The following is a 23,064-nucleotide window of genomic DNA, read 5'->3' on the forward strand; positions in this document are numbered from 1 at the left end:
GTTTGATCGTTGTTGAAAAAACGAATTTTAAGGGTTCTTGTTGGTTTGTTATTTTTATTTAGACTAAGTATTAAATATCAAATTTCCTCTATTTAATTATTATCTGGAAAAATGATACTTTTTGCTTAAGAGAAAAAATAATAAAATAATCTCGAATTATTCACATCATGATGTATATATATGTCTTTTTTTTTTTTTCATGGCACCGTTTTAAGAATCAATCAATATGTTTGAGGGTACACGTATCCGAATTATTTTGTCATTAATAAAAATAATTTTAAATTCTATTATCAATAAAAGATTATCAAATTATTTTAAAAATATGATAAAAATATAAATACGTAAACTGAGATATTTTATGTTAATAAAAAAAATAACGTAGTAATTAGTAAATAAAACTTTTATATGACAAATAAAACATTAATATTGACAAATGAGTCGTGTCATACTTTTTAGTTAATAATAAAGTAAGTATAATTACAACATGACAATTTTAATATATTTTTAAATTATTTAATGGTTTTTTTATTAATAATAAAATAAAAAATATTTTTGTTAATGCTAAAAATAATTTTTAGTACATTTTTTATGATTTATTCTATGTTTTATGTATGAATATTTAATAATTCTTTTGTTCAACCAAATATTGTGTTGTCTTTCAAAACAATAAATAGAAAATGGATTGAATTTTACTCTCTTATATATTTGTTTAACTTTATATTGATATTATTAATAAAAGAATTTGACTCATAAATATTATTTGTCACTTGACTAACTAGACGCTGGTTAATAATCGTTAGCTTTATATCTTTTTTCTTTTTCATGGTAAAATAAAATCACAATATTAAGTAATTATTTTATAGTGAATTGTGCAATTTGAAATTTGCTTCTTGTAAAGATTTGACTGACTCAGAACCCTTTAGACTCTATTAGTATTAATTTATTATAATATAATATATATAAATAATTGTAAATTTAAATACATAACACACCAAAACACTTGCACTTGCACCAATATCTTTGCTACCATCTTTTCAGCAATTTTTCGGTTTTGGTTTTTTGAACTTCTTTCTGTTCAAGGTATGCATCTCCTTTTCAATTTTTTTTTAAATAAACTTATAATAACATTTTTTGTTATCATAATCTTTTCTGGGTTCTCTGCCATGGCTGCTAAACCTATTTCAATGATACTTTGAGGTTTTTCCTATTGATCACTGCACCAAAATTGGTAGAATATCTGAACTAGCTTATTATATAGTTCCTTCTATCTATCAATAAAAATTGGCCTTTTTTTTCTTTTGAGATCCAATTAATAAGTAATAATAAGTCAGTGTGATTAGTTGCATAGCTGAAAATGTCATTGACTTTTGCTGTAGATTCATATGTGCAAGATATTGATGAAAATTTTATGTATAGCCGTTGATTAATGTTGGGAAAAACTGAAAAATCTGAGATATAATATATGCTGAAGGTTTGTGTCGTTTGATCTGTGTAGCTGTCTTTTGTGATTGTGTTTGGTAGATGTCTTACCACAGAAAACTAAGGTAGCGTTTGTTTTCAGAGACCGAGAGATGGGATTAGGACTAAAATTTCGAGATACAAAATTTTAGGTATCTCTAGAAAGCGTAGACACAGGAGACTGAAATTTTTTGAAACAGATATAGAAACTTCAATAATATTTCAACACAGCATTAGAGATTATTTGGGTGGACGAAAAATTAGGCAAATCTTGTTTTAGGATAGTGAGATTTTACCTATTTTGATATTTGCTTCCTTCTTCAAATAGGTTTATGCCTATAAATATTGAACAAGTGAGGAATCTTAGCATGTTATGATTCATAATCATATTCTTATTGAGCATGAACCAAAACGTTTGATGGTTCATGTTGATCTTTTGCATTCTTATCTTTCTTTTTCCTTAAGGATGAGTGAGAAGGGTGAAGCAGCGAAAGAAAGCCGTCCGGCTCCACGCTTGAACGAAAGGATTTTGTCATCTTTGTCACGCAGATCAGTTGCTGCACACCCCTGGCATGATCTTGAAATTGGTACTATTTTGATTAACAATGTTAACTTGTCCCTAATTACTTTTGTTTCACTCTATTCAATCTAAATTAGAGCACCTAAATCTTGTTACATATGTTGTATACAGGCCCTTCAGCCCCACAAATAGTCAACTGTGTAAGTCAACATTCATATTCATATGTGCTACCTAGGTTCATATAAATCCAGTGTTCCAAACTGTGTTACTTTTTCTGCTTTGTTCAATGTGTTAGTTGATTCTTGCAGGTAGTGGAAATCCCAAAAGGAAGCAAAGTCAAATATGAACTTGACAAAAAAACTGGATTAATTAAGGTGTCTAATTTCTTGTTCTTACGCTCCAATCTCCTTTTTGTTCATCCATCAAGTCAGTGTCAGTGTCCGTGCTTCTTAAACTCTAGTCAACTAAAACTAAAGAACATAGATAAACTTCAAATTTATATAACTTTTTTCTTTCATATAAAATTTATGTCCAGGTTGATCGAGTTTTATATTCATCAGTTGTGTATCCTCATAACTACGGTTTCATTCCTCGTACTCTGTGTGAAGACAATGATCCTCTTGATGTCTTGGTCCTCATGCAGGTAAAACTCTCACCATTTTAGTTACTTCTTAAAACTTAAAACTGCTGAAATAATTTTTGACATGTTTGGATTGCCATTCTTCTCAATCAAACTTTACATTCATTGAAAAGATGATGCTAATTCGAAATCAAATTCTGTGCTAGCCATCTTATGTTTACATATAGTATATATGTAACGATAAATTACTTTGGCGATCTCTCCAATTCAAAGTTTAAACATTCTTAATCAAGTCTATATAATGTACAAATGTTTCTCAACAAAGTTCCTTTATTTTAAATTTTGTGATCAAGTTTCTATACAGGATAATATGTATGCAGTATAGGGACTTGATCGCAAAAGTTTAAACTAGAGGGTCCTAGTTGAAAAACATTAGTACAATTCAGGCACTTAACCTATGAACTAAAAAAATATGTATGTATAGTATGTATGTAAATCTATTAGTAGCTTACTGAATTGTTTGATATGTGGTAGGAGCCAGTTCTTCCTGGTTGTTTTTTGAGAGCTAAGGCCATTGGATTAATGCCCATGATTGATCAGGTATCTTTCTTTCTGGTTTTTTTTTTTTCTTTTTCCACCATTTTTCATCATATAACAAAATTGTCTCTATTGGCACAGGGAGAGAAGGATGATAAAATCATTGCTGTATGTGCTGATGATCCGGAGTATAAGCACTACACCGACATCAAAGAACTTCCGCCTCACCGCCTCTCTGAGATCCGTCGCTTCTTCGAAGACTGTATCCTTAAAACAATCTTAATTCGGTAACTTGTTGCCTAAGCTTTTATGTTCTTTCGCAATTCGAGCACAGTTACTTAACAAATTGTTTAGACAAGAAGAATGAGAACAAGGAGGTGGCAGTTAATGAGTTTTTGCCGGCATCCGCGGCAGTTGAAGCCATCCAGTACTCAATGTGAGTATATATATATATACATTCAGCAACTATTAAGTCCTGTTTGGGTTTTATTTTCATTTTTCGGCTTTAGGATTTTGAGTCGAAAAAAGTGAAGAGTAAGAAAATAAAGTAAAATCCCATAGTCTGTCTTTTACTTCTTATTTTCCTTTATTCCTTTACAAAATTCTGAAAACACATAATATTGAAAACAAAAATAGAAACCAAACAAACCTGTGGATTGTTTTCCCTTTTTCCCCTTCTCTTGTCCAGCTACATTTGATTACGACAAGACACTTCGGCATCCTTCAATCTTTATAACCGACCCCACTTAGTAGGATAAGACTTAATCGTAGTTATAACGTTAAAAAATATGTGGTTTCGGTGCAGGGATCTCTATGCTGAGTACATTATGCAGACCTTGAGGAGATAAACAAAGAATACTATATTCTCCATGAAATACAATAAGCTCTGAATTCAGGACAGTTTTGGAATATGATGAAATTTTACATATATTTGTACTTTATACTCATTTATTTGGATGATATTCCAAACTAACACTGCTCAATTATGTAATGCTTCATATTCAATCTTAGTTGATTGAATTGTTTTCTTACTTAAACATGTATGCAAATGTTTTCTGGATTCATAGCCATAAGAAGAATTTATATATTTGATAACTTTATCTGATTAGATTGTAGCATAGCAAAAGGCAACAACTTCAAAATGAAAATTGAAAAAGAGTAATTAATTATACACTAACAAGAGTCTTGCCGAGAATGATGTCATCTGTCGAAAAATCGGCCTCTTTTCGATAGGTTCCTCGGCCGAAGTCAAGGTTGTAAGAGTCTGCAAGGCCTCCTACAAGATCAAACTCATTCTCAAACCCAAGCACACTCTTTGACTTCTCTGTTGATGCAAAGAAATGCTGGTCACGGAATGGGAATGCTTTCTTCTTCCCAAAATCATAGTCTTTAGGGTTGTAGTGAATCAACTCTGGCTCAGGAAAACCACCAGCCTGTAAAATGAAAACCGCGGCAGCCAATATATAACTAACACTCGACATACAAAAATGCTATGTGTACACTAAAATCATTCACCAAAATTAGCCACCATGATTTTGGGATACACCTAACATGGTTTCTCGACATAAAATTACGAGTAATACCCCAAATTAGTTCTTAAAAAAGAAAGTTATAACTAAAATTTGTTAAGGACTAAATTTTTTAAGGACTGATTTGGAGTATTACTCTCTGTTAATAACGATTCTTGCTTAATTACCTTCGCACATGCCCTTGCTAGGCCATCAAAAGTTACATACTTGTCTCCTGAGATGTTGAATATTTCCTTGCTGGCTTTATCATTACCAAGAACTTGAACAAAAGCTCTTGCCAAATCCTGCAATATTTTAGCCACAAATTTACTAGTATATATACATATACTTAAAAATGATTGAATATGATTACATATAGAGGACAGTGACATTGGGAGTTTGGTTTGGCACCTTAACATGACCAAGCTGTGTTATCTGAAGTCCTGAGCTGGGAATCGGAATGGGGCGGCCGGCTTTCAACCGGTGGAAGAACCACTCCTCGACAGGGTTGTAGTTCAACGGTCCATAAATGTAGACCGGCCTTATTGAAGTCCAGTTAACACCTCTTGATTGCAGCAAGCTCTCTGTCTCAAGCTTTCCCTTATGCCTGCTCTTTGGATCCACTGCATCAACCTATCATTTTTTCTTAACAAGTGTTAGTATTCAATTAACATCCTTCAGGTGCGACCCTTTGCTGGACCCTGCATTAACGCAGAATGTTTGTAAAGTGTAAACTGACCTCGGCATGAGGCAATAGATCAGATTTGAGATAGACACCAGCAGAAGAGCAGTAAATGAACCTTGAAATGGCATGACATGAGATTTAGAACCCAAATTTAATTTGATTATTTCAAACAAGAACTTCATTCATTTCATAACATAATAAATCCCTGAAGATTTACAATTCGAACATATTAGTCTCTAAAGAAAAAAAAAATACTAATAAAGTTCTCCAGTTGGACAAGTTAATTCAAATTAAGACCTTCTACCCTAATCATAAGGGTTAATTTGAAAGTAATGTATCCACATCTGCTATTTTTTTTAGAGACTAATATATTCGAACTGTAAATCCCTATAGCTTTATTTGTAACTTTATTCTAATGTTGCCAGAGACTAGTTGAGCTTACTGTTCGAGGTTTGGGAGCGCGTCGAGAATAGGCTCTACTTCAACTGCCTCTCTTCCTAAAACATCATTGTGACGTAGTATTTAAGGTAATGCGAAGAAAGGACGAGGGAGTATTAGGACCTGTTTGGTTTGCGTCTTTCATTTTCAATGTTTTCTGACGCTGAAAATGAAAGACGCGAACCAAACAAACTTTTAGCTTTCTCACCATTAATGTCATAGACAACATCAAAGCCTTTTGCTGAGAGACTAGATTTTACAAATTCAAAGTCTTGCCTATCTCCTTTCAAGTGCAGTATCTGCAAAACAATACATAATAGTTATGATTATGCAATCAGTCATGCATCAAATAATTAGTAAGTTAAACTAATTTTTATTCTAATTAGCATATGCTAAAGTGACTAACTAATTACAATTGAGCCTATATCTATTGCTAATGAAAATTGATCTAGGTAACACACCTTGGAAGAGAAATCGACATAATCAGAATCAGATTCACCAGGTAATTGTTGAGTGACAGGAGCTTTTCCTCTTGTGAACAATGTGACTTGGTGGCCCTCTTTGACAAGGAGCCTAGACAAGAACACACCAATGAACCTTGTACCTCCCATGATTAGAATCTTCTTGGTGGTTGATGCTGATACATAGAAGGAAGCTGATTTTGGCTGCCATTGTTTTCTCTTGAAGTTAATATGAGAGTAGTGGAGCTTGGTTCCAGAGAAATCAGAAAGAGAGGAAGCTAAGGGGGAGAAGGAGAGTTGGTTATTCTGTTGGGAAGGTGTAACTGCCATAAACCTTGCCATGCTTCCTTCTCCACACACAACACAGTTGGATTCAACTAAAATTTGAAAGTGTTAAACACTTTCTTTCACTCAATGCTGCTTCTTACTTGGTGTTGGTTTGTGTTCTCTCATTCTTGCACTTCTGATAAGTCATGGACCCCACCTAAGCTCCACCTCATCCACACCTTCTTAGTCTTATTTATTTAGAAGTTAGAACCACATCCATATATATATATATATATATATATATATATATATATATATATATATATATATATATATATATATTTTACCACCTCTTATTTCTCTCCACCTTCCAATTCCAAACACAAGGAAAGATAGGCCAGACAATGGCAGAGAGAAAATCTTTCCAACCCTAAGTTTCTTAACTTTGATATGTAATACAAAATTTCAATTTTATCGAGGAATAAAAAATCTAGATAGTATTTTTTTTTCAGATCCTGAAAGCAATTGAAAATAAAATTTACTAAAATTTTAATAATAATTTTTTTAAAAAATACTTTTTTTTAATTTTTTAATTTTTATATATATCTTAAATTAAATATGATACTTAGACATAATTTAATTCAATATATTTTATACTAAATATAATATAGAGATTTAATTTAATTTCAATCTTCTTTATCTTTAATATCTGTCTATCGATTTCAATCTCATTTTTAGACGCAACCTATACATCGATTTAAAAGTATAAGTACAAAATTTGTTCATTTGAATCCAGCACACAAGCACGGAAATGTATTTTCTCATTTTTTTGTTGATCTTAAAAAATATATATAATTATATATCTAAATTTGTATGGTAATTTTTATGGAAAGTAAAAAATTGTTAGATGAAAACTCTCAAAAAAAAAGAATAGATCATCTTAATTGTTAAAAAAAAATTAAAAATATAAAGTGTATTTTTTAATTTTTTTTTATTTATTTTTAATCTCACTTATAAAATTAATAATAAAAGATCACAGTTTATTTTATCAATTGTAAAAAAAAAAATTAGAGTAAAAGACATATCGGTCCCTGACCTTTTTAAAATTGGACATTTTCGTCCCTTAAGATTTGAAAATACTTTTAAACTCCTCACCTTGTAAAATCTGGGACAATTGAACCCCTCCGTTGATTTGGGTTGAAAAACGTCACCGGAGAAGGCTGATGTGGCTGGGGGGAGTGTGACCTGTCCGTTTAGGTTGCTGAGCTGGAGGGGATACTAAAAGTTGAAGGACAGATCGATCCCTCACCCACAAAACGACGTCGTCCCCTTCCCTGAGCCGATTTCACATATTGTTATTCCCATAACACCCAGAAGCCACGCCTGTAATTACTGAAAACCCTACCTGAAGACAAACAGTTTCTTTCTCCCTCAAAAAAAAAAAAGAACGTCTTCAACTTGTTGAGAAGGTGTTGTGTGCTCAGTGGACGTTGCGGGTGGCGAAGGATTTGACAGGCTTCGTCTTGCAAGAAGCTGCCTTCTGCTACAGAGGTAAGGGTATTAGTCGAATCACACTGTTCGTTCTTGTTTAAGTCTTTGGTAGAATATAATGCATGGGGTTGGGGTTAGTGATGATCGCTTGCTCTGTTTCGGGGAAAAGACTGGAAAAAATTCTATAGGGATTTAACTGATTTCAAATTCTCAGGCACTTGATCTAGGGTTTAATGTGTGATTGCTATATCTGTGCGTAATGCAGATGGTTGATATATATGCTGTACCTGTTTTTTACCATGGAGGGCATTTTGGTAGAGGACCCGGTGGCACTCTTGAGTATATTGGTGGGAAGGTTGAAAAATTTCCAGAGATGGATTTAGATTTTGTAAATTTTGGGGATTTGGTTACACTATTCAAGGGTCTGGGCTATGCAACATACAGGGCAGTCTATTGGTATGACCCAACCAGTAATGATCTTGAGTCTGGACTGCACATACTGAGAGGGAATGCTGGAATCAATGAAATGCGGGAGAACAAGTTGAGGAACTCAAATATCAACGAGTTCTATATTTACTTCAATCACGTTGTTGATGAGCCACAGATTGTGGAAGTAGAAGCTGCTGCAGAACAGGGGCCGGAAGAATTTGATGATGCAGTTGATGTGGACAGTATCATGCGGGAGCTTCAGTCATCACCATCGACAGCAAGGGATGGGAATGGTAGTGGGGAGGACGACTTGTATGAACCTCCTCCGAATGGTACTGAAACTGGTTCTGATGATGACTCATCTAGTTGTGATGAGGAGAATGATCTGATGAAGAAAAGAAGCACTGTGAAAGGAAAGGAGAAAGTGATGCCAAGAAGAAGGGTCACTGTCAAGGAAGGGCCAGGGGCAGAGTCAAGTGGGAACAAGAGAGGTGCTGGGAGAAAGACTGCAGGTGCTGCCAAGCCCAAAGGAACTGGGCCTAGTGCGAGGCCCAAAAGAACCAGGCCCACAGCGAAGCCCAAAGGAAGTGTTCCTCATCACAAGCCCCAAAAAACTGGTGCTGCTGTGCATGCTGAAGAAGATGTTCCATCTGTGCAGCCTAATGACAGGCCTCCAATAGGGCTCTATATGAATGAGGAGGAATCAGATGATGATGACCCAGTTTATGAGTATGCATCTGAGGACCTTCACACACCAGTGTCCTCAGAGGATGAGGGAGACAAGCATGAGTTTCCAGTGTTTAATGAAGACTATAGATTTGGAGAGGGGAGATTTGAGGTGGGTACCAAGTTTGCAACCATAGATGGCTTCAAAGAGGTTGTGAAAGATATGTTCATAGCTGAGGGGAGAGAATTGTTGTGGATAAAGAATGATAAGGAAAGGGTAAGAGTTGCATGCAGAGGTGAAAACTGTCCATGGCTGGTACATCTATCTTAGCATATAACATGTCTAGATGTTGGTGTTTATTGAGTTACCCTATTTGCTGTTTATATTTTGGTGTTTATTGACTTAGCTTATAATGTGCTTAGTTCTATAGTTTGTTAGGGTAGCCTATAATGCTGTTTAATTGTTGGTGGAAATGAGTAGGGCCTGCTGCCAGCCTTAAAAGAGGTCATGCCAAGGGCACATCATAGAAACTGTGTCATGCATATATGGAAGAACTTTATTAATAGGTTCAAAGACATGCACATTAGAGACATTGTGTGGGAGTGTGCTAGGTGTACAACTGAACCAGAATTTAAGGAGAAAATGGATAGGCTGAAGGGGGTAAACAATGCGGCATGGGAATATTTGATGAAATTTGAACCTACCACCTGGGTTAAAGCCTATTTTAGTCATGGATCCAAGGTGGATAACCTGACTAATAATATGTGTGAAGTGTTCAATGCAAAGGTAGTAAAATACAGAGTAAAACCTGTTTTGACAATGTGTGAGGAGATTAGGTGCTACTTAATGAGAAAGATGACCAAGCACATTAGATTGTTAGAACACCATAGGGGTAAGTTAGCACCAGTTCAAGAGAAAAGGTTGCAGATGAAGATAAAACCAAGCAGTAGGTGGATAGCTGAGTGGGTGGGGGACAATGAAAGAAAAAGGTTTGAGGTCACAAGAAAGAAGACGAAAGTGGACGTGGATCTAATCAAGCACACCTGTTCATGCAACACCTGGCAATTGACTGGTAAAGAGTTTAAGCCCAACTAATATGTTTTGGTCGTATGTAAAATTATGCTTTTTTACATGTAACTTTTGCTGTTTATGCAGGCATGCCGTGCATACATGCTATTGCTGCTATCAGAAAGAGGCATGACCAGGTTGAGGATTACGTGCATCCATGGTTGTGTATGGAGTCCATTCACAAGACATATGCACATTGCATCAAGCCCGTTCCAAGTGAAGAATTCTGGACCACAACTGAGCAGCTGAGGCCTGCCCCACCACCTATCAAACGGCCTATTGGGCGGCCAAAGGTGCACAACCGCAACAAGGACCCTGCTGAAGCTCATATTCAAGGAGAAAAGCTGAAAAGGAGCTTCCAGGTTACATGTAGCAAGTGCAACGAGAAAGGGCATAATTATAAAACTTGTAAAGGAGCTCCAAGCAACCCGAACTGGAAACCAAAGAAGAAGAAACCCAAGAAGACAGTTGACAACTCACAAGCTCTGGTGCTGCTTCCCCTTTCACAATCAGCCCCTCAACCAGAGGTAAGCCGGCACCCAAAAATGCTTTAGACCTCATTTGGTAAAGCACTAATCAGCCCCTCCATTTTATGCTTCTTATTATTAGTCAGTAATACAAAATTGATACTGCTTAAGCACTAATTACCCCATTTGGTTACATTGCTGTGTCTTTCTTACATAGGATCAAAATCAATCATAGGGTCAAACATTGGGTGAACCTATTGCTAGGGAGGCAGCTGGGTCTGCACCAGTTCCTGCACCATTTATGGCCCAACCTTTAGCTCCAGCACAGACTCCATTCAGACCTCCATCCCAGCTGCCAAGAATGGACCAACCAGACTCCAATGCTGCTGCACATACTTTCAGACCCAAGCAACCAATTGTTCGACCACCAACAAGTGCAAATCCACCACCAAATCCAACACCACACACACGAAAAACTCCAACCAGCAGGGGACCCTCGAAGGAGACCATGAAAGCAGCTACCAGTGCCACAAAGAGAATTCTCAAGCCTCAGAAGAAGTGAACAAGGCAGCATGATTTCTGTGTGTTTTTTTTTGGCTAGTTATTAGCATGACATTAGACAATGCTTATTAGCAAAGTAATCTTGGCAAACTTGTTTACATGCCAACCAGAAATTATCATATTTTGGAGTTAACTCATGCTGTTTAGCTATGTTTTGGATTAAATCAGATACAATGTCATTATAACGTTTTGCTTTAAATCTATCCAGAATTACTATCTTGTTTAATGCTTGGAATAATGTCTTAATGTTCTAAATTATATGCACACAGCAACAAAGAATTCCAAAAAAAAAACATACATACAGCAACCACAACTAATTCCATGTACATCAATCATTTTTGCATCAATTCCATGTACATCAACCATTTTTACATCAACCATTACAACCAACTCCATGAACATCAATCATGTTTACACCCTAAACATACATACAGCAACAACAACAACTACTACACCAATCACAATTATATGCCACAAAGTCAATTTTTTTTTGCTTTCAATAGACAACAGCTTCCTCTCCAACTCTTCTACTTTTTTCTCAATATCCTTATTTCGAAGCAGCTGTTCTTCAATGGCTACTCTATCAGCTTCATCCACCGCACCCAAGGCTTCAAACTCGACGGCCCTAATTTTTTTCAAATGTTCATCCAGCCACATAAAGTACCGGCAATACGGGTCTTTAGCCTGGAACAAAATTTCAGTGAATCACCCATTAACACCCAGCACACTATAAGCCAACTACTGTAAAAATCGCTCACTTACCTTGAACAGTGGGCACCCAAGAAACACTCTATTAGAGTTACTAGTCGTTCTTGACTTGTACATAATGGCGTAGACGCCACAGTAACACTTGGGCGCAATCACAACTTGCTCACATCCTCCTGACACAGCACATGAAGATCCCCCTCCAGGTCTTGTGCATGAAGAGCTCCCTTCACTCATCATGGACGATCGCAGCATCAACACCCATATCTTCCTCCAAGGTTTTCGATCAAATAGGGCTCAGGAAAGGGGACGACGTCGTTTTGTGGGTGAGGGATCGATCTGTCCTTCAACTTTTAGTATCCCCTCCAGCTCAGCAACCTAAACGGACAGGTCACACTCCCCCCAGCCACATCAGCCTTCTCCGGTGACGTTTTTCAACCCAAATCAACGGAGGGGTTCAATTGTCCCAGATTTTACAAGGTGAGGGGTTTAAAAGTATTTTCAAATCTTAAGGGACAAAAATGTCCAATTTTAAAAAGGTCAGGGACCGATATATCTTTTACTCAAAAAATTAAGAAAAACCATTGCCTTCAAAAAAACGTGTGGCTTCACTTTTATCAGTTTATCGAAACTCAACTATGGGAACTCTTGCCGAATTAGCCCATGTAATTACTATATTTGTACAACGATCCCTAAAAACCTACATATTATACAACTAGACCATAAAAGAATAACAATTTACATAAAAGCCCCAAAAAAGATAGAAACCTCAAAACAGACCCAAATTCCCAAATGGCCCCTTAATTCTCTTCTCTGTAGTCTGCATCACTTCTTCCTTCTTTCTCTTCTTCGTTCTGAGTTCCCCTTCATCCGTCCTCCCTTTACCCGTCGCGCCACTTTCTCCGCCGCTAAACTGCTCTGCTGCCCACTGCTACTCTGCCACCTCCTCTGGTTCGTATTTTTTAATTTTTTGTTTCCGTTTATTTATATTTTCAGGTTTTCCTACGTTCTTATTCATTTTTTTTGTTGTTGCTGTTAATCTATATTTTCTTTTGTTAAAAGTGTTAATCTGTTATTGATTTATTGGTGCTGCTTTTGTTATGGTATGATATTATTGATATGGTTACAATCATTGTACAGAGATTTATACTTATAATAGTTTAAGGGATGGTACTGGATCCAATTGTCAGATGAGTTTTTTATTTTTGGTGCATTGAATTTAGGGTTTTGGGGGAGTGCTTTTCTGCTGTGGCAAATGTGTTATGCTATAGAATATCAAGTTAGTGACTTGTTAAGATGATAGCTGAGACCTGTTAAATAGTTTGATATGTTTGACTAACTGCTTTGCTTAACATAATACAGGTCAACATCTTATTAGGTTCTTAATTAATTTTTTCGGATATGGATAGGAATATTTTAGAAGAAGTACCTGTTTAGATTGGGTGTTGTATTTGAGACTTGAGAGTTGTTACTTATTACATGAGAAAATGAGACTTTAGTTGATGATTTTCAATTTTGAAATTTGATGTATTTTCACATCTACAGAAAGTATGGTTGTGTTATTTTGTGACTATTTATGGTTTTTAATATATTATATATTATTTTATTATAATTTGGTTATTCTAGTTGAATTCTGGTTAAACTGATTATTCCGGCAAAGAGAATAAATTTGAAACAGTGATGAGTTAAAAGATTAAATGTGAGGTAGATAAGTGGATATTAAACCTCTTATTTTATTTACTGTGAAATACAATTATGTGACTATTTCAGAGGAAGAGAAAGGAAGGGAATTGGTGGAACTTGCTGTATTCAACTGAATTATCATCCCTAGCATTTCTGGACTCTGGATCTTGTATATCCAGAAACTTCTTTCAGATTTACAAACATGTTGCAGTGCATATTCCTTCTTTCCGATTCTGGGTATTACTCTGTTTCCTATTATCAATTTGTCACCTTCTTTAGAATTATTGAACCAATGGTTCTTGATCTCTGGTTTCGCCACAGAGAGGTGATGCTAGAGAAACAACTCACTGGCCACCGTGTAGATCGCTCCATATGTGGCTGGTTTTGGGACCAGTCCATTTCTCAAGGTGACTCCTTTAAGGTACTTTTCTCACATTATATCTTCAAATTTTTGTTCTCTACTGTTTTTATTTAGGGCATTCTTCTGTTCTTTCTGAATAGCAACTTCCAGTTATTGCTTCTCCCACACATTATCTTTTCCAAGTTTTCCGTGAGGGAATCACCTTTCTGGCTTGCACCCAAGTTGAGATGCCACCATTGATGGCCATTGAGGTATTTTATTTGTTTATACATTCCCTTTGCAGCTCATAGTTTCATGAATGGTACTGTACTCTGTTTGTTTTTAACTGTCTGATTCTTCAGTTCCTTTGTAGGGTAGCAGATGTCCTCAATGATTACCTTGGGGGTTTGAACGAAGATTTGATAAAGGACAACTTTATCATTGTTTATGAGGTACTTTTCTGAAATACTTCATTGGTAGAGTTCCATATGAAATGAAATGTTGTTAGGCTTTCTTTTTTCTCCTTCACTATTCATCCATTCGCCTTTCACTCTGCAACCATTGCCAGAATATTGCTAGGATTTGGCCCCTTTATATTTGTTGTTGTTGTTTTTGTAGCTGCTGGATGAGATGATAGATAATGGCTTCCCACTAACTACAGAACTTAACATCCTGCAAGAGATGATAGCTCCACCGAATATTGTTAGTAAAGTCTTGAGTGTTGTCACTGGCACCAGTTCCAATGTAAGCGACACTCTTCCTGGTGCAACATCTTCTTGTGTTCCCTGGAGAACGGCGGACGCAAAGTATGCCCAGAATGAAGTTTATGTAGATCTTGTGGAAGAAATGGATGCTACAATAAACAGGTCTATATACTCGTTCTCATCTCTCACTTTTTAATAATAATGGATCATTCTATGGGTGGTTTATTTGTTTATTTCATTTATGGTCTCTTTTTTGTGAAATAAGGAATGCTAAATATTTCAAACTTTGAATCTAAAACCAAACGTGAATCGAAATAGTTTTTAGCTCACCCAAGGCATAAAATCTTACATATACACATCCTAAATATCCAATAAAATATCTCAGGTACAACTATAGTAGGATCAAATCATTTTTATATAAATGGCTAAGCATCTTGAAGAAATGTAGCAATCAAAGGGTGATGGACAACTGATGTTGGCATATTTTTAATAGACTCCATTTTGTTGATGAACATCGACTGCGTTTCTCACAAGGAAAGGATTCAACAAACGATGATCTTGGAAACTTCTCTCTGTTTTTTATACTATACTACTCTTTTTCCAGTTTCGCTCCTAAGCCTGCCACACCTTTTTTGCAAGCTTAGTGACGGGATACTACTGATTCTAGTAATTTTGAACCTCTGTAACATTATGTGACTGACATTTATCTAAGATCATCTCAAGATTCGTCCTTAGTAGTTTAAATCTTATGCAGCACTTCTTTTATACTTGCTGCTAAACAGTTCTGCTGATTTAGGGATGGAGCTCTGATGAAATGCGAGGTCTATGGCGAAGTTCAAGTAAATTCCCACATCACTGGTCTTCCTGACCTGACGCTTTCATTTACAAATCCTTCGATCCTAGATCAAGTGAGGTTCCATCCCTGTGTTAGATTTCGCCCATGGGAATCACATCAGATTCTTTCATTTGTGCCTCCTGATGGACAATTTAAACTTATGAGTTACAGGTAAGCTGTCCAGCTTTATGTTAAGTCTGAATCAGAATTTGAAACTTGATCTTGGATAGAGAAAAGTAATTGTGAAATGAATTTCGTTCCATGCATTCCCAGTTTTCTCTTAATATTTTTGTGATTCACTCTTGTTTCAGGGTTAGAAAATTGAAGAGCACCCCAATATATGTAAAGCCACAGTTGACATCAGATGGTGGGACATGCCGTCTTAACGTAATGGTTGGCTCAAGAAACGATCATGGAAAGACTATTGATTCAGTTACAGTTCAGTTTCAGCTTCCTTCGTATATTTTATCTGCGGATCTTACCTCAAATCATGGAACCGTAAACATCCTTGCTGACAAGGTACCTAACAATCAGCAACGTTTCTGCTTAATTTTTGGGTCAATTATATATGTTCGAATACAACCTACTTTGCTCTATTCTTCAGCATGCAATTTGAAGCTGTCTCTGTATTCTATTTTATCAGACATGCACTTGGAACATTGGTCGGATTCCAAAAGATAAAGCACCTTCAATGTCTGGAACAATGGTGCTCGAGACTGGATTGGAGCGCCTTCATGTCTTCCCTACATTTAGAGTGGGTTTTAAGATGATGGGTGTTGCTCTCTCTGGCCTGCAAATAGATAAACTGGATTTGAAGACTGTACCTTACCGTTTCTACAAAGGTTTTCGTGCTGTTACCCGTGCAGGCGAATTTGAAGTCAGATCATAACCTTGTGTATCCCATTAAGAAGTCCTCTGAGACATGATGAGATTCTAGATATGAAATTCTGCTACATAATGGCTGGTTTTATTTGTAAAGTGAATACTTAATAGTGTGTTCTGCTGTCTGAAATATCTTGTTTTCATGAAGCAGCATTGCCACTTATAATTTGAATATAATGTATTATCTTTTGGTCTTTAAATTGGCATTAGTGTGAGTGAATTGTATGTTTTTCAGATGAATGAACGGTTTCTATTACTTATCTAAACTTTTGTTGAGTACCAAGTGCATCAAAGATGAGAACAATGACAAACACACTATCAAAATCTGATACATTGAAGATAATGAAGAATTGAACTGTTAATGTTATCTTAACACCTCAATCTTCTAATTGGGTTAATGCCAGTAGTTACAAGCTCATTAGTTAGAATCAAGAACGGTTATGATTATGCCAGATTAAGTACCAATCTTGTTGACTCGAAAAGAATCCATGACTTGGCGAAGATCATTTTGTTCCTCTGCAAAGACATTCTCCGGCACCTGCAATCTCAGCTCATAGAGTTGGTTGTTTTCAACCCCTAGAGCCGAAAGATACCTCCGATCCCACTCCATGCGCACCACGCGCTCTTGTGGCATAACAGCAAGCTCATTGTTATTTGCATATGACTTTATGTTTACCTATATATTCGATTCGATCGGATTCAGTTCAATGCATGGAAATGAAACTCATTCTCAAAATGTAACTGTAACTGTAAACCAAACCAAACCAACCTCAACTTGGTAGTACAACTTGCCATCATCAGCAACCCTTGAAGTTGTAGAAAGGATGTTGGATTCGCGTCGAACACCAAGCCTTGTAGACATGAACTCAGTGAGATACTGCTTGAGGACCTTCTTTCCGGCATCTTCAGGTGTACCCAAGTCCTGGACACTCTTGTATCTGGAAGATGAAGGGGATGAAATCTCCACAGATACATTTTCGTCGAGAATGTAAGGGTCTCTGAAGAATATGTCAGCACCAGCACCTCGCACTTGGATCCAGTTGCTGGGATACCTGAATGAGTAGCCATCAAATGCATCTATGTATTCGCGCAACGGAAGCGACTGCTGAGCCAATGCATCAGAGCCAGCTTCAAAGACAATGTAAGTTGATAGGAGCAAGGACAAGGCTTTCCTCCTTGAAACTGCAAAAGCCTTAGTCTGATTCATTCATTATACATTATAACTAATTAGCAGACACATAAATATGCCTAAAACACAATTACCTTTTGAAAATTAGAGCCTAAATTATCATTTTTTATATACTATCTTATAAATTCCCTTACATATTTTACTTGAATATAGACTATCATACTTGAATTTAACTCTAGATAATTAACTTATCGTATCATTTCTATTATTATCGGATTATAAAACTTAACTTGCAAGGGGCAACACACTGTGCTCGACCCAACTCTAGAGAAATACTTGCATAATCCTAGAGTATATTTAATGCGCGTTCTAAAAATTTATTTTTATCCAAACTGCAATAATTTGTTGGGTTTTTCATGCCTAAAAAATATGCAATTTGGGTGTCTCACAGTATCCTCCAGTCCGACAGACTACAGACTAATTCGTTGGGAATCTAAGCTCCATTTAAGAGTCGACAGCCAATGAGTTGGAGCATGAACAAGGATTCAAACCCGACACTTGTTTAAGTGGACGAGTGAGCTAATCACTCGACCAATCCAAATTGGTTATGCAAAACATAACTATTATAACATAATAGATGAGAAAGGTAATTTATTATATAAAAACAGAATCAAAGAAGAGCATAAAACAGAAAAAGAAATTGATAGATATGGTAACAAACTATCACAACTAAATGGCCACACCAACCAGTGAAATTTGATATAAAACATTATATGGAGTTCAACCAAATTCTTTTATGAGAATTCTATTTGATAAAGTTAACACACACCTTGGAAGAGTAATCACAGGGAAATTGTTGAGTGATAGAAGCTGCTTTCATCTGCCATTGTTTTCTCTTGAAGTGAATATGAGAGTAGTGAAGCTTAGTTCCAGAAAATTCAGAAAGGGTGGAAGCTAATGGGGAGAAGAAGAAGAAGCTTCTTTCTTCTGCCACTGCCACAATCTTCGCCATGCTTCCTCCTTAGTTTGTGTTATCTCATTCTGATAACTGATAAGAATAAACAATTAAAAAATTATATTATTAATTAATTATTTTAAAGAAAAAATTGGGCCAGACAAAAATAGATTGGGCCTCATATAAAGCTAGCTAGCCCAATGTAGTATCCATAAAAAATATATGAACATACTAAATGGATTAAGGGTAGATATTTTTTATGGAAGATGTTTCATAAAGACGTCAAACCATCTTTTTGTAAAGACATTTATGTGTCACATTATTATTAGACGTATTAATGAATTTGTTATTTTTGAATTTCTTAACAAACTAGAATAAAACTGATTTTTTTATAACAATAACAATATCTAATTGTTATCCGATCCGGTCGAACCGACCAATTTACATAACCAACTGGATCATGATTTTTTTTGTTTTTCTAAAACAAAAATTAGGGATATATTTGTCTTTTTATCAAAAAAATTAGACATGATTCGGTTTAGATTATGTAAATCGATCGGATCAAATCGGGTCTAATAATTATAGTGCGGATAATTGGATTTATTATTATTGCTATAATAAACTGATTTTGTTCTAATTTATTAAAAACTAAATTATTAACCAGTTTAATAAATATGTCAAATAATATCATGATACATGTAAACGTTTTAAAAAAAAAAAAACATTTTTAATGTCTTTATCAAAGTGGTAGTCTCCATTTTTTATACCATGAAATCTTAAGAGATTATCAATTCTTTTAAAAGGGTAAAATAGAATATAATTTACTTATTGAATTTGATCTCATATGTAATTTCTAACTTAATTAATGTTTTCAAATGTGAAATTCAACACCTTAACGTCATCAAATGGTGCAATAATAAGTTGCATATTTTTTTTTTCAAAAATGAAATTTATATTATGTGTTTTTAGTTTCAAAATTACTCCTTAATACAAATGTATTTTTGAAAGAAAACAGCCAAAGATCTGTTTTCCACTGTTTGATAACTCGTTAGGGTGTCAATTTTCACTTTTTAAAACATTTAAAGAGATAAAATACATATCGACCAAAGTTAAGTAATCTTTTTGTCCTAAATAATATTTTGTCTATTTTCTTTAAAATCTTTTCTTCACCCTATTTTTGTTTTAAAGACTCTTAAGCTTACTTAATTAATGTTATTCTAAACATTACGTTTAAAAAATATTTAGGACAAAAATAAAATGAAAAAATGTTAGAAATAAAATTGAAATTTAAACAAAACATTCGGACAAAATATACATTTAATTTGTTGGTATATATGTACAAAATTTATTGAAATATATAATGATGTAATATATATCTATATATACAAGTTGAATGGAAAAATTGGAATCAATTCACCTGAAAACAAGTCATCTTTTTCTAGAAATGACCTAAAAGATCAACAAGTACTAAGTTCAAGATGCCATTGCCTTTTTTTTTTTTCCTTTGGGTGACCTTGTATTTTTTGTTGACCTGATGCCATTGCCGTTCAATATGTATATAAAATTTAATTTTGATGCACTATCAATAGTATCATCAAAGAAAACGATTATGATTGCACGAGTGTGTAAAACATTTTATATTCTCCGTGCATAAAAATTAAACTCTATATATATATATGGTGCTAAAAAAAAAATTAACCAGCTAGCTAATAGCTACAATGGAGGGTCCCTTGGTTCTTGGATTTTAGCTACCATGGAAAGAAAATAAAAATGCGTCTAATAAGAATATATGAACATGAATTTTGATGGCTATGAGTAAAGATCAATCACCCAATAATATTCTCTTTGACATGTGAACATGAACTCTATCATGCAATTGTCAAAGAATGCCCAAAAAGTTACTAAGAAAAACGGACATGCTTTCTAAATACTAGGGTTTTAATAGACACGTGTCTATTAGATTAATTGTTTTTTCAAATTTTATGTAATACGATAAATATAAAATAACTATAATAATTTAGTAGTTAAAAAATACATTGTTTTATAATTTAATTAGGTTCAACTCATCTTTATAACTATTATAGAATTATATTCTATAAAAAATTGTGTGAGCAACCAAAATGTAGTTATTTTGGTAATCATACTTGACAATAAAAATTTTGTGGATTGGATGAATGAAAATAGGTACAAGTTGGGACTTTAAGAGTTTAGAATATTGAGAAATAAAGGCTAAACCAATTTGGGTTGGTCGAGTGGTCAACTCACTTGTCCGCTTAAGCAAGTGTCGGGAGTTCGAATTCCGCCTTGTACATGCAGCAATTCATTGACCAACTTCAAAGCCTTAAATGGAGTTCAGATTCGCAACGGATTAGTCCTTGACCTGTTGGGTTGGAGATACTGTGGGAACAAAAAAAAAAAAAAAACTCATGTGGCTAACACAAGTGATCCAAAATGTGGGAATGAAATTTATGGATAGCAACACATTCAAAGAAATGAAGGTTTGAGAAAGCTTGACAAAGGAAACGAGGCAGCATTGGGTACACTGGAATTAAAAAGAATGGAATGCAACCAACAGAAGAACGTGCTTGTGCTAAGAGTATAAACATGGTGTTTTGTATGAATTTTTTTTCCCCTTTCTTGTTATATAATTTCTAGTCTGATTTGATGTTGAACTATATTAAGTAGTGTTGGACTATTTTTTATGACAATGTCAAAAAGAGTAATGTAATACTACTAAAGCTGGGTTTCTCTCCGATTTTGGGTCGAACTTCTTTTGAACTATCTAAAAAAAGTATCTCAATCGATCAATTTTTACTATTAGAGATAAATAGTTTTTTTACTATATTATTTGAATTATAAGGATAATTAAATTGATAAGCAAGTTTCATTTCTTATACAAGGACACAAGCTTGAATAAAAAAGAAATCATTCTAATGCTAAAAAAGATGAAGAAAAATTAATTTTGAATACAATTTTTCTTTTTAATTTGTTGAAATTACATGTATATATCATATAATGAAAGATAATTTTATTTGAAATAGGTGTATCCATCTAAATTTAACATAGTTTGATATCTATATTCATTGTATCAAAACAATACTTTTATGACGGTTATTTTTATTATTTAAAATCGTTGCTAAATTTTTTTATGATAGCTCAAAAAACATCACTAATTTGAGCGTTGTCAGTGAATTTAATAACAATTTTGGACAACTATTAATAACACTGTCATTAAATTATGTAACGATTTTAAATATATAAAACTGTCACTAATTTATAATACGTATTTTTTCTTTATTATGTTTAGCAACAGTTTTTTAAAACCATCACTAAATTATTATTTTCTATGACAATATTTTATTTTTTTGTGATAATTTTAAATTGTCATCATTTTTCTAAAATTAAAATTGTTCATTTTTAAATGTTTTTTTCAGAGTTTAAATCGCCACAATATCTCTAGCATTGGATTTTTCTTTTTCAATTATTACATAAATTATTTCCATTATAAATAATAATATATATGTATACAAATACTACAATATGAAATATTCCTGTCTCAAAAATAGAATTTCACAAAAATACTAACATTGTATTTCTACTTAAAAAAGTGTATAATAAAAAGATTATACTTTATAACCTCACCTAACTAAAAAAATTTGAAAGGATCCGTTTCAATATGAATGATGCAATGAGGATTGATTGATGACACAAAATGGAATAAATTAAAGTGAGATTATTAGGATAATATCAGGTGGCGGTACTCAGTTCCACACTCAATACTAATCTCATTCTCATACTTTTTCTCACCTAACTCTATCTCTTCTTTTTCATCTCATCCACACAAATTTATTTATAAAAAACTTAATTAATTCAATTTGATCGAAATGAGATTCTATAAAAGGACAGGAATCTTCTCTTATTAAACTAAGAATTTTCTTAATTTTCAAAGTTTAAAGCCAACATGTCTAATTGAAATATCAATATACTTAGAGTTTGTTTAAAATGATAAGAATTAGAATTCATTTAAGAATTAATTTTTTTTAGAATAACTAAAAATGAATGATTTAAATTTTGTTGAGAATCTTAATTTTTATTTTTCTTTCGTTTGTAAATCAGACCAATAGAGATTTAATTTTTAAATTCACTTACATACTCTTTAAACTTGAATTCTATTCTATTAATATATTATAGTCATTCTAAATCATAAAATTGAATATCAAATAGAAATGAATTCTTTTCTTAAAAAAAATAGAATTTTTTTCATTTTAAATAATTTCCAAATAAACAAGCTCTTACTATTTTATATTAAAAATGATATAATCATTTATGTATTATTTTTATTTTATTGACTTAAATTTTTGATAAAAATGATATTATGATATAATCAAAATTTTTATGATCTAAAAATTTAGAATTTGATTTTATTGACCTCAAAAGAAAGAAATTTAACATATACCTAATAAAATAAGAAAGAAAAACTATGCAAATTATAATATTCATATATATTTTTTATTACTTTAATTAAAAAATTTAGAGAAGTGATATCATAATATTTTGACTAATGGATCGTACATCTACAACTTGATCTAATTTATCTGCACACCTATGCGACAATACTAGCTTTTTTTTTATATTCTTTCTTCTTATAACAATAATAACAAAAATAAATATTTTTATGATTATTAATATTAAAA

General features: G+C 33.7%; 4 protein-coding genes across 5 annotated transcripts; 2 read left to right on the forward strand and 2 right to left on the reverse strand.

The window, feature by feature from the left end:
• The first annotated feature begins 979 nt into the window (after positions 1-979).
• On the forward strand, positions 980-4,166 carry LOC130961050 (soluble inorganic pyrophosphatase 1). Its single transcript, XM_057886693.1, has 9 exons — positions 980-1,080; positions 1,924-2,045; positions 2,150-2,178; positions 2,287-2,352; positions 2,514-2,621; positions 3,093-3,158; positions 3,237-3,357; positions 3,450-3,531; positions 3,901-4,166. The coding sequence occupies exons 2-9, from the start codon at positions 1,925-1,927 to the stop codon at positions 3,941-3,943; spliced, it is 636 nt and encodes a 211-aa protein (XP_057742676.1). The 5' UTR covers positions 980-1,080; position 1,924; the 3' UTR covers positions 3,944-4,166.
• On the reverse strand, positions 4,160-6,693 carry LOC130961048 (chloroplast stem-loop binding protein of 41 kDa b, chloroplastic). The gene is made up of 7 exons (XM_057886692.1): positions 6,188-6,693; positions 5,935-6,025; positions 5,731-5,785; positions 5,343-5,403; positions 5,015-5,236; positions 4,792-4,908; positions 4,160-4,528 (listed from the first exon to the last, which is right to left on the reverse strand). The coding sequence occupies exons 1-7, from the start codon at positions 6,527-6,529 to the stop codon at positions 4,262-4,264; spliced, it is 1,155 nt and encodes a 384-aa protein (XP_057742675.1). The 5' UTR covers positions 6,530-6,693; the 3' UTR covers positions 4,160-4,261.
• A 5,913-nt stretch (positions 6,694-12,606) lies between these two features.
• LOC130961657 (AP-3 complex subunit mu-like) lies at positions 12,607-16,526 on the forward strand. The gene is made up of 9 exons (XM_057887636.1): positions 12,607-12,793; positions 13,613-13,762; positions 13,847-13,946; positions 14,027-14,137; positions 14,228-14,317; positions 14,484-14,731; positions 15,366-15,575; positions 15,716-15,923; positions 16,048-16,526. The coding sequence occupies exons 2-9, from the start codon at positions 13,728-13,730 to the stop codon at positions 16,291-16,293; spliced, it is 1,248 nt and encodes a 415-aa protein (XP_057743619.1). The 5' UTR covers positions 12,607-12,793; positions 13,613-13,727; the 3' UTR covers positions 16,294-16,526.
• Positions 16,527-16,539: 13 nt separating this feature from the next.
• On the reverse strand, positions 16,540-18,466 carry LOC130961658 (psbP domain-containing protein 1, chloroplastic-like). Of its 2 annotated transcripts, none has more exons than XM_057887638.1 (3): positions 18,245-18,466; positions 17,056-17,478; positions 16,540-16,962 (listed from the first exon to the last, which is right to left on the reverse strand). In XM_057887638.1, exons 1-3 carry the CDS (start codon positions 18,425-18,427, stop codon positions 16,741-16,743), a joined length of 828 nt encoding a protein of 275 aa, XP_057743621.1. In that variant the 5' UTR covers positions 18,428-18,466; the 3' UTR covers positions 16,540-16,740. The 2 variants fall into 2 exon arrangements, with proteins under 2 accessions (XP_057743621.1, XP_057743620.1); XM_057887637.1 differs by having other exon boundaries at positions 16,545-16,962; positions 17,056-17,484; positions 18,245-18,464.
• Positions 18,467-23,064: the final 4,598 nt, after the last annotated feature.

Source organism: Arachis stenosperma, chromosome 2, assembly GCF_014773155.1.
Source record: "Arachis stenosperma cultivar V10309 chromosome 2, arast.V10309.gnm1.PFL2, whole genome shotgun sequence".
Lineage (NCBI taxonomy): Eukaryota > Viridiplantae > Streptophyta > Magnoliopsida > Fabales > Fabaceae > Arachis > Arachis stenosperma.

Excerpts from the sequence above, each read along its gene's own strand:
- LOC130961658 (XM_057887637.1), bottom strand. The coding sequence starts at position 18,427 with ATGGCGAAGATTGTGGCAGTGGCAGAAGAAAGAAGCTTCTTCTTCTTC. Across the intron at positions 17,485-18,244 it reads CCTGTGATTACTCTTCCAAG|ACTAAGGCTTTTGCAGTTTC; the intron begins GTGTGTGTTAAC and ends TGAATGAATCAG. Across the intron at positions 16,963-17,055 it reads AGTTGTACTACCAAGTTGAG|GTAAACATAAAGTCATATGC; the intron begins GTTGGTTTGGTT and ends TCGAATATATAG.
- LOC130961048 (XM_057886692.1), bottom strand. The coding sequence starts at position 6,529 with ATGGCAAGGTTTATGGCAGTTACACCTTCCCAACAGAATAACCAACTC. Across the intron at positions 5,786-5,934 it reads TGTTGTCTATGACATTAATG|GAAGAGAGGCAGTTGAAGTA; the intron begins GTGAGAAAGCTA and ends ATGATGTTTTAG. Across the intron at positions 4,909-5,014 it reads CACAGCTTGGTCATGTTAAG|GATTTGGCAAGAGCTTTTGT; the intron begins GTGCCAAACCAA and ends AAAATATTGCAG.
- LOC130961050 (XM_057886693.1), top strand. The coding sequence starts at position 1,925 with ATGAGTGAGAAGGGTGAAGCAGCGAAAGAAAGCCGTCCGGCTCCACGC. Across the intron at positions 2,046-2,149 it reads CTGGCATGATCTTGAAATTG|GCCCTTCAGCCCCACAAATA; the intron begins GTACTATTTTGA and ends TGTTGTATACAG. Across the intron at positions 3,358-3,449 it reads CCGTCGCTTCTTCGAAGACT|ACAAGAAGAATGAGAACAAG; the intron begins GTATCCTTAAAA and ends CAAATTGTTTAG.
- LOC130961657 (XM_057887636.1), top strand. The coding sequence starts at position 13,728 with ATGTTGCAGTGCATATTCCTTCTTTCCGATTCTGG. Across the intron at positions 14,732-15,365 it reads ATGGATGCTACAATAAACAG|GGATGGAGCTCTGATGAAAT; the intron begins GTCTATATACTC and ends CTGCTGATTTAG. Across the intron at positions 15,924-16,047 it reads TAAACATCCTTGCTGACAAG|ACATGCACTTGGAACATTGG; the intron begins GTACCTAACAAT and ends CTATTTTATCAG.